The sequence below is a fragment of the Nanorana parkeri genome, unplaced genomic scaffold (assembly GCF_000935625.1).
Source record: "Nanorana parkeri isolate BGI_ZX_2015 unplaced genomic scaffold, ASM93562v1 scaffold1000, whole genome shotgun sequence".
In the NCBI taxonomy this organism is placed as follows: Eukaryota; Metazoa; Chordata; class Amphibia; order Anura; family Dicroglossidae; genus Nanorana; species Nanorana parkeri.
Window position 1 is genome coordinate 578390 of NW_017307268.1, and position 12092 is coordinate 590481.

Consider the following 12092-nt stretch of genomic DNA (forward strand, 5'->3'; position numbering starts at 1 on the left):
GGGCGGGAACAGCTGGCTCTGTCTCTAGATAGGCAGAGCCAGCTGTCAGTCACGCAGCTGGGCGGATCCCGGCACAATTGTCGGGATCCGCTCCGGCTGCGGCGTCTCAGTATACCGCGAGCTGTAGCTCCCTATATACTGAGCTTAGGGTGACGGGAGGACGTTAGTTTGTGTCCCCCCGTTACCCTAAGGAGAACTATGGGGAAAAGCCCTGACCCCGTAATTATAGTGGAGACTACAGATGAAGGTCATTATTAGAGGTGCACCGAAATGAAAATTTCAAAACCGAAACAAAACCAAAATATAAAAAATTGTAAGGCCGAAACCGAAAATGTTTTTTATTTTAACTTTTCTAAAAAAAAAAATGTCATATTTTATTTTTATTTATTTTTTATAAACGTTTAAAACATTTTATATTTGTTTTTATATGTTCATTTTTTATTAAATATTTTTATTTTTTACTTTACTTTTAGGGGATTCGGGGAAATATTAGGGGTCTAAACAGACCCCTGATATTTCCCTTTTAAAAGAGATGGAGGACACAGAGTCCTCCCATCTCTTTTTCTGTGTCCCCGGTTATCAATGATCAGGAATCCCCTATACTGAGTGTTCCTGATCATTGATAACATGAGGACAGAGTATGATTACTATAACCACAATCGTGAATGAACAAGAAGTGATGTAGATGTGATGTAGATCACTTCCCATTCATTCATAATGGAGGATATAGTAAGCATACTCTGTCCTCATGTTATCTACAAACACTCAGCCATCACTTATCACCGACTGCTTGTACCCGCTCTCCTCTCTGACACGCTGTCACAGGAGGCTGAGCGAGCGATGCTGGAGGAGAGCTCAGCCTGCTGTGACAGCGCGGCCTGTCTCCGCCCCCACACCGCTATGCCGATCTGTGATAGGAGGCTGAGCGGTGTGGCAGGAGAGATGCCGCCCGCTCACAGCGCTCGGCCGGCTGTCACAGTTTCTCTCCTCCCCGCTGGGACACAGAGCGGCGCCCAGCGGGGAGGAGAGAAAGAACAGATGCGCCGATGTATCGGCAGGAAAATGGCACTTTCGGCTACCAATAAGTGACTATAAAGGCTTTGAGATACAGTTGCGGGCGGGACATGGGATGGATTAGAGTGGGGGCAGAAATGGAAACAGAGACTGTAGGAGAAAATGGCTGGGAGGAGTACAAGAGAAGCCTTAGATTTATGGCATGGTAAGTGAAAGATGTGGACCAACTGGAGTGTGAGGTACACCAGAGAAGACATGGATGACATATGTGCGAGTGTCTGTGGGTGATAGACAATGCGGACAACATATACAACAGTGATTATAAAAGATAAGCGATACATTATTCTTTGTTCTTTCACAGGGACCACCAGGATCCACTGGCATACAAGGTCCTATTGGAATCCCAGGTCAAGCCGTAAGTATTGAGGAAAATCACCCGCTTATTCGTATGAGATGGCTGACCACATGGAACTGTAGGTGACATATGCTTATATTAAGGCCCCATTCACACCTGACCGTTTTGTAGCGCGTCCTACGCTCGATGAACGCTCTACAAAACGGTCAAAAAAATAAATAGCACTGTAGTCAATGGTATCGTTCCCACCTGTCCGTATTTCCGCCCGTCCCGAACGCGCTACAAAACGGCCCACGCATGAAAAGGTCCCGGAGCGTTTTTGCTGCGTATTGGTCCGTTTTGTAGGTCGTTTTCCATTTGGATACTGCCAAGTAGCCTTTGGAATCGCGCGAAAAAAAAATGCGTGACGGTCGCGCGACAGACGCGCATATTACAATACGCATAGGTGTGAATGGGGCCTAACTTAAACTCTAAATAAATAACCACACAACACTATTTTATTTGAATTGGCATTAATTGGCCGCGGCATTTTTATTGGATTAAATAATTAGATCAAGCTCTAATAACCAATCAAAATAATCAACCAATAAACTGTTAAAATTCCACCATATTGCCCAGTTTTCGAAACTCGAGCAATATATCACTCAATGGAATAGTCCCCCTCTCCTGAGGTGACAAACCACATAAAAATACCACGACTAGGGAGGGGGGGAGGGAAGCTTGTAAAACGGGATTCCAACTGGATGCTTCATTCCTAGCAGCACCTCCTTATATAGGGTAGCTATTTAACCCCTTCATGACTGAGCTTGTTTTTAGTTTCTGCTCGTAAATGACTGACACACTTTTGACATTTTTGCTGTGTGATTCTTCCACGTCAGTAATATACTTTCTTACAAAGTGCACCCACACATATTATATATTGTTTTTTAGAGGACAGATAGGGCTACATATTTATATCACATATGTGCGTCTAACGCCTCACTTAGGACAAATAAAATATAAAAAAAGAGGAAAAAACCGTTTAAAAAAAACACTTTTTTCCCAGTTTTGATTTGTAGTATTTTTTTTACAAAACCAGCACAGCTAAAAAAATGCAATAAATACATTCATTTATTTGTCCCTTATTTTATTTTATTTTTTACACATTTTTTTATTTTTTTTACACTTTTCACAATTTTTTTTTTTTTTTACACTTTTCACTTTTTTTTTTAACTTAAAAATGTTATTTTATTTATTTAATTATATCAAGCAGATTTTGTGAATTAATCTCACTGTTACTGCATGATAAATTAATACATTTTTGGTTATTATCAGGCTGCTTCAAACTTCAGAACAGCCGATAATAAGTTAGTGACACTGATCCTGCAGCAGTTCAGGATTCAGCTGTTACTAAATGTTTTCTGATTGTTGCAACAACGATCAGCAAACAAACATTCTTCTTCCAGGAATAGATACATTGTAGGAATAGACACATTTTGTATCTATTCATGAAAGAAAAAAAAAAAGCCAGTATAGCTTGAGAGAGATATCTCTCGATCTATACGAGCTGTCAGAATGCCGGCAAAAGCCGGCATCTGTGTCCGCTTTGCTTTGACTCTCAGACACCCGATATTAAGGTATCGGGTGTCTGAAAAAGGTTAACCCTTTCATTAATGAATGCCTCTGTAGTAAGGGCATACATTAATGAATGTTAAAAGCTGATTCTCAGCGATTAACAGCCCTCTAAAGCAGCAAATAACTCGTCACGTACAGTGTACGTGACAAGTCATTTGGTCCCTTTGTGGCTGGACGTACAGTGTACGTCTCCCGTCACGAAGGGGTTAAACTGCCATACATCCTCGTGGCAATGTTTTCCCGCCAAATTAACGATTTTTCCCGCCGGAAAAATCACCGTTGAATTTTCTTAAAGGGGCAGTGTACTGAAATATAAAAAACATGGAAAAAACACCAAAAACACAAACCTAACTAATAGTCCCCACATTCCCATGAAAATGGGCATCTAATGGATGCCATTTTAACATTCCCTGAGAGTCCACCAACCAACATTTCACTTTAAAGGGCAGCAAAACCTTCATTCAGGACTTGAAGAAGACCTTGTACCATGATATCACTAAAACCACTCTGCACCACATAAACTATCAATAGTAAAAAAAAATAGCAATCTGGCAAAAATTGTTGTATTCTGGTACCTTTAAAGGAGAACTATGAGGGGGGGGAGGTGCTTTTCACTCACCTCATAGTTCTAGCCGACCTGTGACAATGAGACTGTCACAGGTCGGCTCAGTAGATCGGGAGGTGAGGGAACACATACCGGCGTTCGCTCACCTCTCGATCCTGTCATGGCTCTCTGCGGTGACAGGGGAGGGGCCGGATTCCCCCCTCCCCGCTCCGATCCGCCAGCGCTGACTGGCGGAACGGATGATACAGCTGGCTCTGCCTCTAGATAGGCAGAGCCAGCTGTCACTCACGCAGCTGGGCGGATCCAGACATAATTGTCGGGATCCGCTTCAGCTGCGGCGTCTCAGTATACCGCGAGCTGTAGCTCCCTATATACTGAGCCTAGGGTGACGGGAGGACGCTAGTTTGTGTTCTCCTTAGGAGAACTATGGGGAAAAGCCCTGACCCCCTAGTTCTCCTTTTAATGATAATATTTAGGGCATAAATCCCTTTTTTCTTTCACATTTCTTTTTTATATTTTTTTCTCCACATATACATGCAGACCAAGCTGTCCACCAATGTTGTGATAAGCTCCTCACTCGATCCTTCTCAGCTGTGCTTCTCTGAACTTTTACATTTCACTGCATACACCAATGAATGGTCATATTGCCTCATGTTGAGGGACTACATGTCCCATGATCCTTTGAGCTTGATAGCTTATGTACCTATGTGCCTGTCTGTGATCATGGCTTAGTATACAGGCTTCGGTGCCGCTTAGAGAAGTAAGGTGAGCAGCTTGGGATGCAGGCTTCAGTGCTGCATGTGGGCATGGGGCATCTACACAACGGTATGCAGTTGGGCTCCATAGGGACCCTACAAGACAACATAGCCACCCTATAGACAGAAATGCAGTTTCTGCAGAGGTTTGCAGAAATGATGACCTGCACAGATAAAGGAGAACGCATGAAAGGAAGTGAGTAAGTTGTCCTGCTAGATTTTTCTCCTCTAAACACGGGTTTAAGACACTTTAAGTAAACTGCATTGTTGTGCTGCTATTAGTAGGTTTCCCAGACTCCATGTTCCTGCAGTGCCAGCGAAGTCTGTAGGTGACTTCATACACATAGGGATCTGTGATTGGATGGAGAGAGAGTGCTCATATGACACTACACTGGACCACCAAACGAGGACCTCTATCAGCCGGTGGTCGTATCTACATGACATTCTCTTGCTAACACAGAAGACCGCATTGGGCCAAGCCCATTACACCAGAGCGGAGCACAGATATGGGTTTTACACATTGCAAGCTGGATGAGAAACATACATTATATCAGCATTTTGTCATGTAGAGTTGGGAGAACTCCACGCCCACAAAGTGTTCTGTTAGAAATGTTCTTTCATATGTGGTGACATTCCTTCTTATACCTCCACAGGGCCAAGACGGAGAACCCGGTCGCAGAGGTCAGCCAGGAATGCAAGGACAAAAGGGAGATGAAGGACATCGAGGCTTTACCGGCGTGTCAGGTCCTCGGGGACTCCAGGTAGGTCACAGAATTCTGAATGCCGGTTTTTCACTTTCTATATATAAGGCGGTTTCCGAGTTAGAAACACCCGGCTTATGTACATACACGCATACACATGTAGAAGCACATGCATGCACGCAATAGGTTGAACTTGATGGACCCGTGTCTTTATTCAACCTCAAATACTATGTAACCTACGTCTCGTACTTACAAACGGAGGTCTCCGTGCTCGTGCCGACGTTCGTAGTACTGTACCTCCTGTACATTACAGGAAGTGCAGACGGGGAGTGCCCGCCTCTTCTTCTGGGTCTGGTGCTGTACAGGAAGTTGGCTTGTGACCCTGTACGTACAGTACAATGTACACAATTTTTGTCTTCACACTGTAACAATGCCGAAAAACACAAATCTGATCCAAGTCCTGGTGATACAGCAAAGAAAAACCATCACCATGGAAGATAAAGTAGAAATAATAAAAAGATCAGAGAGAGGTGAAACTCTTGGCAGGGCATTTGGTTACAGTCGGTCAACAATCGCAACAATTTTAAAAGATAAAGGTAAAGTAATGGAGCATGTGAAAGGCCGTACACCAATGAATGCTACGATTATTACCAAGCAAACATTTACCTGTTCCAACTTACATACAAATTCAACTTAAGAATAAACCTACAGAACTTATCTTGTTCATAACCCGGGAACTACCTGTATAAGGCAGTTTCACGTGTGATTAAAGGAGAACTATGAGGGGGAGGGGCTTTTCACTCACCTCATAGTTCTAGCCGACCTGTGACAATGAGACTGTCACAGGTCGGCTCAGTAGACCGGGAGGTGAGCGAACACATACTAGGTTCGCTCACCTCTCGATCCTGTCACGGCTCTCTGCCGTGACAGGGGGAGGGGCTGGATTCCCCTCTCCCCGCTCCGATCTGCCAGCGCTGACTGGCAGAACGGACGGGGGAGGGGGCGGGTACAGCTGGCTCATCTACGTCGGGATCCGCTCCGGCTGCGGCGTCTCAGTATACCGCGAGCTGTAGCTCCCTATATACTGAGCCTAGGGTGACGGGAGGACGCTAGTTTGTGTCCTCCCGTTACCCTAAGGAGGACTATGGGGAAAAACACTGACCCCATAGTTCTCCTTTAAATGCGTGTAGGTCGTTTCTAATATAATGTCTTATAAGTTACATTTATTGCTACAATTTATGTTTTAAAGTCTTTAATTTTCTTCCACAGTAGATTAAAGCACTATAGGTTATTGAGAATTTTCCTTAATTCACACTTCAGCTGTCCCCTTAGATCAGTGGTTCTCAACCTTTCTAGGGCCGGGACCCCTTGGTAACATTTGCCAAGTTGTGGTGACCCCCCAACCGTAAAATGTAGGGATTCACCAATACTAGTATCTGTGTGGGCTCTTGGGAGGCTATGCGGGCTCTCAGGTGGCTAGTGGGACTCTCTGGTGGCATCCAGTGCGGGCTCTGTGGTGCCCAGTGTGACGACATGGTGATCAGTTTATGTGTATTGGTTAAGTTAAATGTGTATTGGTATTGAGTTATGTTTGAGTGCGTTATGCTGTGTGACCTGGTTATGTAAAGACTATCAGCCCCATCCCCCGTTATCTCCCATTGTTCTCTGAGGGAGCTCAGAACAATGACATTCTGGCCAGGCTCCTGCCATGGCTGTCTGGAGTTCGTTAGCAGGTGGACACCTGTGGTGTTGAGCAGACCGATGGTCTGGGAGGAGGGGAGGTGGATGTGATGGGATTATATTCTGATTTCATCACTTGCTGTATATAAGTTTGTGCAGTTGTTCAATAAACCAGAGTTTGTTTCACCTACACTCAAGCCTTGGCTAGTGACTGGGGAAACTGGGAGCTAAAGATCTTCAGGTTCCAATATCTCCTCAGCAAGGAAGAAGACAGCGGCGGACATACTCATCCTGAGTACGGGGGTCCGTCACACCCAGTGTGGGCTCTGTGGTGATCAAGCGCTCACCTCTCCTCACTCCTGCCTGCTCCCCTCTCTCTGATCCCCACTGGCCGCTGCTGCCGCAGCGCCATCTAGGAGTACTGACACTGCTGCGCTAGGAGGAGGCTGAGGAAACTCTTACTAGAGCAGCACAAGACACTTGGGGACCCCCTCAACTATGGGTCGCGACCCACAGGTTGAGAACCACTGCCTTAGATACTCGAGTGACAGATTTATTTTGCTTCAGTTATGTAACCATCAGAAGGGTGCTTATATAGCTTAGCATCATATAGGTATATAGGTAGCATCATAGCTTTATGGAGACCCTGATTTGAGATTTTGTTCCAGGGGGAGGAAGGGCAGAAGCCGGGTTTAGATCTGTGATAAATGAATCAGTGATAGAGAAGGAAAAGGGAAATGTAAGTGGAGTATGGTGTGAGGAAGAATAAAATCACATTTATAAACTGCCAATTGTGCAAAGGTATCCCAACAGGCGGGATCCAATGGGCAAAGTATCACTTCAACAAGATACATATAAAAAGAGCTAGCACAATCTCAATAATCATGAGCCAATGTGGTCCACCATGGGCTCAATATGGGTATTAGTACATCCAAATACTTGGATTAGACACAGCAGGTCCTCTTAGGAATAATAGTTAAGTAAGAGATCCTAGTAATATCCTAGTAAGAGATCCTAGTAATATCCTAGTAAGAGATCCTAGTAATATCCTAGTAAGAGATCCTAGTAATATCCTAGTAAGAGATCCTAGTAAAAATAATAGTTAAGTAAGAGATCCTAGTAATATCCTAGTAAGAGATCCTAGTAATATCCTAGTAATATCCTAGTAATATCCTAGTAAGAGATCCTAGTAAGAGATCCTAGTAAGAGATCCTAGTAATATCCTAGTACTATCCTAGTAAGAGATCCTAGTAATATCCTACTAAGAGATCCTAATAATATCCTAGTAAGACATCCTAGTAAGAGATCCTAGTAAGACATCCTAGTAAGAGATCCTAGTAAGAGATCCTAGTAAGAGATGTGAGTAATATCCTAGTAAGAGATCCTATTAATATCCTAGTAAGAGATCCTAATATCCTAGTAAGACATCCGAGTAATATCCTAGTAAGACATCCTAGTAAGAGATCCTGGTAAGAGATGTGAGTAATATCCTAGTAAGAGATCCTAGTAATATCCTAGTAAGAGATCCTAATATCCTAGTAAGACATCCGAGTAAGAGATCCTAGTAAGACATCCTAGTAAGGCATCCTAGTAAGAGATCCTAGTAAGAGATCCTAGTAAGAGATCTGAGTAATATCCTAGTAAGAGATCCTAGTAATATCCTAGTAAGAGATCCTAATATCCTAGTAAGACATCCGAGTAAGAGATCCTAGTAAGACATCCTAGTAAGGCATCCTAGTAAGAGATCCTAGTAAGAGATCCTAGTAAGAGATCTGAGTAATATCCTAGTAAGAGATCCTAGTAATATCCTAGTAAGAGATCCTAATATCCTAGTAAGACATCCGAGTAAGAGATCCTAGTAAGACATCCTAGTAAGGCATCCTAGTAAGAGATCCTAGTAAGAGATCCTAGTAAGAGATCTGAGTAATATCCTAGTAAGAGATCCTAGTAATATCCTAGTAAGAGATCCTAATATCCTAGTAAGACATCCGAGTAAGAGATCCTAGTAAGACATCCTAGTAAGGCATCCTAGTAAGAGATCCTAGTAAGAGATCCTAGTAAGAGATCTGAGTAATATCCTAGTAAGAGATCCTAGTAATATCCTAGTAAGAGATCCTAATATCCTAGTAAGACATCCGAGTAAGAGATCCTAGTAAGACATCCTAGTAAGGCATCCTAGTAAGAGATCCTAGTAAGAGATCCTAGTAAGAGATCTGAGTAATATCCTAGTAAGAGATCCTAGTAATATCCTAGTAAGAGATCCTAATATCCTAGTAAGACATCCGAGTAAGAGATCCTAGTAAGACATCCTAGTAAGGCATCCTAGTAAGAGATCCTAGTAAGAGATCCTAGTAAGAGATCTGAGTAATATCCTAGTAAGAGATCCTAGTAATATCCTAGTAAGAGATCCTAATATCCTAGTAAGACATCCGAGTAAGAGATCCTAGTAAGACATCCTAGTAAGGCATCCTAGTAAGAGATCCTAGTAAGAGATCCTAGTAAGAGATCTGAGTAATATCCTAGTAAGAGATCCTAGTAATATCCTAATAAGAGATCCGAGTAATATCCTAGTAAGAGATCCGAGTAATATCCTAGTAAGAGATCCTAGTAATATCCTAGTAAGAGATCCTAGTAATATCCTAGTAAGAGATCCTAGTAATATCCTAGTAAGAGATCCTAGTAATATCCTAGTAAGAGATCCTAGTAACATCCTAGTAATATCCTAGTAAGACATCCGAGTAATACCCTAGTAAGAGATCCAAGTAATATCCTAGTAATATCCTAGTACTATCCTAGTAAGACATCTAAAACTTGAACATGAAGAAAGTGTACGTGTATCAATAGCCAGCAGACAGATTGCGGGAAATGTCCAATGTTGCAGATTTGTATTACAATGGATAAGCAGATACAATGAGGTGAATTGTCTACAATGTATATATTAGTTTATTGGAATAATAGTCTGGCTTTAAGTGTGACCCGTTTTATATTATCACAAAAATAACACTATCGTCTCTCATCCCAGGGTATGCCTGGACCTCCAGGAGAGAAGGGAGAAAGTGGACATGTTGGGCCAATGGTGGGTGTCCCTTTATATGTGATACAAGAAATCAAACTGAGATCTGAATAAACAGAGCTTAACAAATAACATTTAATTGCAGGGCCCCCCGGGTACATCAGGTCCTAGAGGTCCTATGGGTCCCAACGGTGGTGATGTAAGTAAGTTGGTAAACTGTTTGACAATAAAAGAGCAAGGCTAGACCATCTCTAAACCGCCCAATCATTTAATGTTTCAGGGACCCCCCGGACAGCCAGGTGGACTGGGCCAACCAGGAGCCGTTGGAGATAAGGTAATAGGGGGCTTATTTGAATGTCTACTTGATGGTTTAACTTGTGATATTCACCAGAGGTGTAACCAACATGAAGTCCACGATGTGTCAAAGAGATTTTCTTACGCGATGGAAAAAGCTTTTACGAACTACACAGAAAAATGGAATAATCCTTTTACTGCCTACACACCAAATGTAAAAGTTACCCTGAGGGTGATGGCCAAACGTTATCTGGAGATCACTAGAAGCATCTTCTGCTTTACCTATGCTTGATGTCTGTCCTTTAGCCCACAAAATCCGGCCTCTTTGCATTTTTTTTTTACCGTCTATTTAAACTTTGCATGCTGCTGGATGTTCAAGGGATTCCATAGAATGGGCTTGTCTGTATTTTGTCAAGTGTTCATGGGTTAGTCCAACCTTTCCTAAACGTCCTACAAAAGAACCTTCGGAAACTACTCATAGGTCTCGGGGAACCCCTACTAATATCTACTATATCTGCAGCTAACGGTACATTCGTGTGAACAGTTGAAACAAAAGAATACATTTTACAAAATAAGGGATTTGGTATACTTTATGTATCTGACACCTGCTCTATGGTATAGGACGATTGTTTCCAGTGATAATCATGAAATAAAGAAACAATAATAAAGGCCAGAAAACAAACACAAACTGTGAACATTGGTGGTCTGTGAAATGGCCCCCTTCAATTGGTGGTCATTGAGAGGTCCTCAATGCACTGATAGTCAGTGATTAGAATGTTCCTTACATTGGGGGGTAAGTGGGAAGAATGCTCCTTACATTGGAGGTCAGTGGGAAGAATGCTCCTTACATTGGAGGTCAGTGGGAAGAATGTTCCTTACATTGGGGGTCAGTGGGAAGAATGCTCCTTACATTGGGGGTCAGTGGGAATGGAAATAAAGATGCATGATACTGGTGACATCACTGACTTTATAGGGCCACATATAAGGAGAGCGGAAACTTACAGGATCAACACCAATATATATAAATAATCTTCCACAACTACATTTATAAGGCGAATAGAACATCTTATTTGGGTGTTTTGGTTTACATACACTAAGTAATCCAGTCGTCTTCATGTATGATGCAGCCTATTGAATAACGCTTTGTTGTCCCCACAGGGAGAAGCAGGAGAGGGTGGAGATCCAGGATCACCGGGAGAATCTGGTCCCCAGGTGAGTATATGGCCAAAAAAACAAGATGGAGGTGATATAATATGAATGTGTCATTAATGTATATTATCATGGAGACGCTCCAGGCGTGCCAGCAGAAGACTAAGCCCTCGTTCACACCTGAACGTTTTGTAGCGCGTTCTACGCTCGACGAACGCTCTACAAAACGCTCAAACATCTAAATCCCATTGTATTCAATGGTCTCGTTCCCACCTTAGCGTATTTCAGCCCGTCCCTAACGCGCTACAAAACGGCCCACGCCTGAAAAGGTCCAGGTACTACTTTGGGCCGTTTGGTTGCGCGTTTCCATTGGGATACAGCCAAGTAGCCTTCGGAAACGCGCGTTTGTCGTGCGACTTTTTTACCGCGAATCGCGGTAAAAAAACCAGCGACGGTCGCGCGACAGACGAGCATATGCAATACGCCTGGGTGTGAACGAGACCACCCTCCGCTCCTTAGATTTCTGAAGATGTGTAACAGAGTATCAGTGTCATTAGAAATCACGGGGCCCCCGTACAGCCTGGCCCTGGGGCCAGAAAAGCACCACCACTTCATTGTTGGTGAGACTGTGCGGATGGCAGCCAGCTCTGAGAAACCCAAACACAGCACGATGGTCATGTACTGATCACTCTCCATCACAAGGAGCCACTCTGCATGCCACCATGCCTCCTGCCAGCTTCTACCTTTCTACTGTGACAGAGAACCATAGAAAGTCACTCGCACTCCGTTTCTAGATAGCAGTCAGTCTCCTTTATTGAACATACACGGAGCGACGTTTCGGGACCAGGCGGCCCCTTCTTCAGGCAAACAATAGTGACTGCTATCTACAAACGGAGTGCGAGTGACTTTATGGTATTTTGCATTTGATGTGCGGAGGTATGCGCTGTCACTA

The 12092-nt window shown here is 43.3% G+C and overlaps 1 protein-coding gene and 1 long non-coding RNA gene across 2 annotated transcripts in view; both read left to right on the forward strand.

Annotated features, from left to right (window-relative positions):
• Positions 1–1375: 1375 nt before the first annotated feature.
• Positions 1376–9740, forward strand: LOC108795741. The gene is made up of 3 exons (XR_001941763.1): positions 1376–1429; positions 4957–5064; positions 9707–9740. It is a non-coding gene; the product is annotated as an uncharacterized LOC108795741 (long non-coding RNA).
• Positions 9741–9847: 107 nt separating this feature from the next.
• Positions 9848–12092, forward strand: part of COL5A3 (collagen type V alpha 3 chain) — a 26865-nt gene continuing 24620 nt past the window's right edge. The window contains exons 1-3 of the mRNA XM_018567027.1: positions 9848–9896; positions 9978–10031; positions 11150–11203. Of these exons, the coding sequence (XP_018422529.1) occupies positions 9876–9896; positions 9978–10031; positions 11150–11203 (129 nt within the window). The 5' untranslated portion in view covers positions 9848–9875. The remainder of the gene's footprint in view (positions 9897–9977; positions 10032–11149; positions 11204–12092) is intronic.